Source organism: Asparagus officinalis, chromosome 6, assembly GCF_001876935.1.
Source record: "Asparagus officinalis chromosome 6, Aspof.V1, whole genome shotgun sequence".
Lineage (NCBI taxonomy): Eukaryota > Viridiplantae > Streptophyta > Magnoliopsida > Asparagales > Asparagaceae > Asparagus > Asparagus officinalis.
This window is the reverse complement of record NC_033799.1, coordinates 11,277,232-11,282,946: the sequence shown is the minus strand read 5'-3', so window position 1 is coordinate 11,282,946 and position 5,715 is coordinate 11,277,232. Positions and strand designations below refer to the sequence as shown.

General features: G+C 37.5%; 1 protein-coding gene across 4 annotated transcripts in view; it reads left to right on the top strand.

Annotated features, from left to right (window-relative positions):
* LOC109844919 overlaps window positions 1–4,056 on the top strand; it is a 4,622-nt gene extending 566 nt beyond the window's left edge. Inside the window, exons 2-6 of one of the 4 annotated variants that reach the window (XM_020414092.1) lie at window positions 436–514; window positions 821–1,768; window positions 2,534–2,791; window positions 3,544–3,772; window positions 3,884–4,056. In XM_020414092.1, coding sequence (XP_020269681.1) covers window positions 436–514; window positions 821–1,768; window positions 2,534–2,791; window positions 3,544–3,703 — 1,445 coding nt within the window. In that variant the 3' untranslated portion in view covers window positions 3,704–3,772; window positions 3,884–4,056. Of the gene's footprint in view, window positions 1–435; window positions 515–820; window positions 1,769–2,533; window positions 2,792–3,543; window positions 3,773–3,855 lie in introns of all 4 variants that reach the window. The other 3 variants (XM_020414090.1, XM_020414091.1, XM_020414089.1) reach the window with 3 other exon arrangements.

The window sequence follows — 5,715 nt, the reverse complement described above, 5'->3', positions numbered from 1 at the left end:
CTAAATTACTTGTTTGAAATTTGAATGTTGTACTTTTGTTAATAAGCATTAGGCAGCATATAGTAGTTAAGTAGTTATGAAAGATTGATGGATTATTTGGGCTTAATTTCACATAGACCCTCTTAGTATTGCTGTTCTGAAGTTACTATGCATGTGGTTTTATCTTGGCAGATAGACCTTGAGTGAAATTTTGACTTTGACCCTAAAATAGACTCACTACCATTTCACCTGGTTAAAAGAGTTAGAAAAAAATTATAACCCAAGGGGTTTATTTGCCCGGGGTAGTAATTTCAAAACAGCAATACTAAAGGGGTTATATATGCAATTTACCCTTTTTCCTCTTAGGATAGATTCTCTTGGAGTCTACCCTTGTGCGTTAGGTTGAATCAACTTTTCTTTCATTACTCTTACATGTCCTTGAGCATTACAATACAGGATTGACGAATCTATCCTCTGGAGATGTACATTTATTCTGCAAAATCTGCTCAACTAGACTAACAAAAGAACCTCTCAGGTAAATATGTGGCAATCTTGAACACCTGCTGTGCGTTTTATAGCTACCTATAGTCATAAGTTGCTCTATACTTACAAGCATAGTTACGTAAAATGTTGCTAGGTCTGCATTTCTTTTAATAATAGTTATTTTTAAAAAACAACTACAAACCTATGGTCTTACCAAAATGAACACGTCCAATTGATGATATAAATTTATTAATGGATTTATTTATTTATCTTTCTCATAGTAAACTATTGAGATCTAATGGAACTTATGTAAGCCGTTTGTTGATATACGATTAACCTTGGAGTTCTTCTATTTCAGACGTTTCATGGAGATGCCATCAGTGAACTGGAGAGAGGTGGCTGACAATTGGTTTGGGGCATGCTGCTGTTCATTTGGCGGTATAAGCGAGAAATTGGTCCTGCAATACATCAAAACTTATGATTGTGCAGAAGGAACATGTCTGCTAGATTATGCTTCAGTTATCATCTGCAAGGATGACCTTGAGGGATACACATTTCAGAAGTGCTCGGATGAACTGATAGACAACAGTTATAAATTTGACACAGAGCCTAATGATTATGCAAAGGATGTGGAAGAAGGATGCAGGAATAAGAGTGAAGACCTTCCTTGTGTCTGTGCAACATCGACTTGTGTTGATAACGAGGTGGGTGAAAAGACGCTCGATCTTGAATCAGCATCATGTAAACGTGAAAAACATACTTATCCTTTGGCTTCCCGAATGACTTTATCCCCAGATTGCAATGGATTTGTTCGAGAACAGGACTCATTGTTGATGGAAAATTCTTCTCTGCCTCAACAAAGCTTGAATGGTACACAGAGCACGGTCATTGCAGATTCGTTGAGGTACAACAATGACAATGTTCCTAAAAACCTTGAGAAGCTTATTCTACAGTCTGCAGATGAATTATCTTCAACAGGCCATTGTCATTGTTGTACTGATGAAGCCAAATGTGACACCGATTTATTTACAAATGCTAACGCCCAGAAGTTGTCAAAAGAGTCCGGGCCTGAGAAAATTCAGAAATGGTTGCATGACTGTTCTCTTGGAAGTGGATTTATGAATAGAATCCCAAACCTTTCAGATGACATCAAGTGGGTTGAGTTTTTATGTAGAAACTGCTCATCTATAGTGGGGGCATATCCATCTTACAAAAATAGAAATGTACCAGTGGACGGTGGAATTAGACTATTTAAGTGCTACCTGTCCACTAGCACTCCTGTTGGTGGAGCTCATGACGTATTCAGGTAAGTAGCACATTTTAGATGCTAATATGTTGCTTGGACACGTTAATACCAGCATGGTAAAAACACATTTATAGTCCTGCATTTTGGCATAAACCGAACTAGGATAATTTTTCGCCTGTTTGGGTATCAGTAGTCTCAAGTGAGTGTAATTACTCCTTTGAAATCCAAGACTAAGATACTATACATCAACGGATAGCGGACTTTTTTCTCATCCACACTAATATCCACTTATTGGTCTGAGAATAAGTTATATTGACATCTGAAGTTCTAGGTTTTTTGCTTTGCTTGAATCTGCATAATTAGATGGAATGTGGCATATTTAGGCTGATGTTTGTTATGAATTGCTGTCCAGCCTGTCCTGTTAGCCTGTGCTTTTTTCCTATGTTGCTTTTAGCAAGAAGAAAAAATTTTGTTTTGGGAAGAGGAGCTTGCATCTTGCATTGTTAGTAATGTACTTGCTGGGTGATTGAAAGGATCACTTGTTTCTTTTTCTTACAAAAAGCAACTGTTGTTGGTATCAAGGAAACTGCTGCCAGCTCTACTGTACTTTTGCCCGACAACATTTAGGAAGGCGTTGAATCTAGAAGGCTATTAACGATTTCAGAACAATATGTACAAGCCACTGTCATTTCTCACAAAAATATTGTTTTCCTAGCAAAACACATTGGGACCCTCATGGTTGCATTTTTCACAAGATTTTGTTCTTTGCAATGCTCTGTGCATTAGCATGCCTGATAGTCAATTTCACTACTTTTTTCCTATCAGGAAGTACACATTGGAAAGAATCTTTGTTGCTTTGTTGCTTGAAGGCGCAAAAGACGAGCTTTCGCACAGGGTAGTATTGAGGGATTTGAGGACTAAGTTACCAATGTTGCAAATAGTCCTCTTAAATTCTGAATCCTGGTGTTCTATTGGTTATTGCCGCGAAAATGAAACAATGATACCACTGCCAGAAGTAGACCTGCAACCTGTAGTGAAGGTGCTGTTTTCAGACTGTAGTACTGCCACAGAAGCCTCTTCAAGGTATTCTTCTTGGCATTTATTTTTTCCTTTGTGCTTTTTGCTGGAGCGGTCAGATATTTTCCTTGGAATTTTCTTGTTACAATACACATTTGATGTGAATAATTTTAGCCATAGAAAATTAGATGCTTCTCTGTGCATCTAAGAAGACAAATTTAGTATGATATTCTGAGATGATGTTAGTAGTATTGTACTGTTTAGATGTGTTTTTTTGCTGTAGTCTAGCCTTTGTCTCACTTTTAGATGATTGAAAACAAAATATAAATGTCTGCATTTATGTTCATCTATTGCCATCTAGCTTGGGCTGTAGCCTAGCCCAGACCATGAGACCTCCCACCCATTACCCAACCCTTGCCTTTACCAGTGAGCCAGGCCTCGATGGCAGCAATGGCCGACATTGATTATTGTTGCTGTTATTTTAGAAATATATTTTTGTTTTTTCCACATAACAGCAGCTATGCTGAATTTATGGAAAAGCTGGATTGCATATCAAACCGAATGTGGTCACCATTGTCTTTCCCAATAGTTGTACGTCAAAGGCAAATATTGTAGTAATCATAATATGATTTATGCCATGCGTGCCATTATGAATGATCTGTTTTGTTTTTAACCACATACTAAAGAGTTAATAATGCTGCCATCCATTCCCCCCTTGTATTTCCTTTAGGATGGATACTCGAAGACAGGTCTTTCAATTCTGCTTATTTTTATCTTTTTTTTTAAATTTTGTCCATCATGTGCTGTCGTTTCTGTAGGATAATCAAGGATTGGTCGTCAAGAACTCACACGGAGGATGTCTACATGATGACATTTCAAATAGAAGAGCTGACAAAATGCTTGAAATCAGCAGCAAACAGACTGCCCTCTTCATGTTCGCATTTGCAAGGGATGTCTTTATCATCCTTGGAAAGGTAGCTCGAACACAATTCTGCCAAACTGTAGAAGCCAACAACTCTTTTTGCTGCTCCTTGAAACTCCCGACCTGTAAGTATATAAATCTTATCCTTTGTTCTAGTTTACGAGCAAGCAGTGTAGCAAACCTTAAAATTTATCACTTTGTTTACTAGCAATATTGGTACCAGATTTTGCGGCAAGATTGATCGCAGTGATATATGCTCTTGCAGCCGATGGCACTTTTTGATATTAAAAGGCCATACTCAGCAGAATCCAAAATCCTAGTACACAACGAGAGCTGAAGCGAGATACATTGAGCAAGAAATGTGGTTATTGGAGCTTGTTAAGGGATAAATCGGTTCTTCGAACTTACTGGTGCTGCGCCAAGAAGAGGGACCTGAACAATAGGCCAAACTATGTTCATGAGGGGGGGGGGAGGCGGGCGGGGGGGGGGGGGGGGGGGGGTGGGGTTCATGTAATCATAAAAGCTCAGTTCCACAATGGATTATCAACGCTATAAGTGTATCCAAGCGTTTAAGAGGACTGATTAACGTCAATCATTTTTATGTACAATACTTAAAATATAATGAGCTTCGCATTTTGTTTGCCTATATTGTATGTCTTGCGCTCTTGAAACAAAAGTCATGTCATATTTCGAGATTTTATTTTACTTCATGGATGTTTTCGGAAAGATTATTATTCATGAGAACCTTGTCTTGTAGACAATAGCCCGGCCACCAAAAGAAAGAAAAAAGAGGAAGAATGATAAAAACAAAATAAATATCGAGCAAATACCATGCATAATTTTCCTCAACCTCACACGGGCTAAACTGCGTCAAATTGCGGCCTTCGTCTCCGACTTAACACAGGGTTCCCGGGACTCGTAGCATGCACACCTTTTTTTTTTTTAATTTTTTATAAACAGTTTGTTCTTGAGCAAAAAATATTTTATGATATAAATGTAAGGTTAATTTGTAAAATCATATACCTAGTGGATTATTGGCATGTTCATCCTCTTGCCCATAAACATTTTAAGAATAGAAGGATAGTCAACAATATATGTACCTAGCTTAAGGTGCATTTCTAGATGAACCCACGTACGGTGCTTTGCACAAATATCTCCTTATTCATGTTCCTTTGTTTTGGCGAATCTCTTTATGAACGTACAGAATATAATTTATAATCCATTCAGGGAATGCAATTAATTAAGAGTGAACGAATCCTAAAAGATTTGCATCAATGACGTGTACAAGGTATTTGAGCTCGCTTCTTTGCAATATAAGTTGAATGGATAAGGCAAAGCCTAAACCATTATAGAGAAGATAATGAAGAAGGAGAAACTACAGCAGCAAAGATTATTCCTGTCAACGAGGAGCATTGATATTAATGGTAAATTGAAGTAGTAAGTTCTCAGGGCTTGGAGTCCGATCCCGAGCTAACTTTAACGTGGGGTGAATGGTTAACAAATCACCCCACATCAAGCCAAATTTAAGGCTACTGGAAAAACTGTATGGCCTCGTTTGACAAAGGGTTAAGGAAGAGGGGTTAAAGAGAAGGATTAATGTACTTAGCACATTCAATAATCTGAAGGACTAAATTATTAACCCGTTGAATACGTTTTATTTTAGCCATTGTGATCAGTTTTAGTGTTTGAGAATAACAATAATTTTAACTATTTTCTTTATAAATAGAAGGGTTAACTCTTAATCCTTTAAAATAGGAGTATTAGTAAACCCCTTATTTTGAGGGGTTAACTCATTTTAATCCCTCTAGAGGGGTTAGCTTAACCATTCTATATTTTTTATATTTGGTAAATTATGGAGGGTTAACTCACTTTAACCATTGTATAGATTTTTTTATGTTTGACGGGTTAAGAAGCGGGTTAAGAAGATGTTAAGTCTCCTTAACCTCCCACTTAACCCTTTGTCAAACGGTATCTAAGGAAGGATTTGTTAACCCAAGTTTAGTCTTGTTTGCCATCTTCCCTAAACTACAAGCAATTACAGGCTCTGATAATATGTCCCACAGTTGCA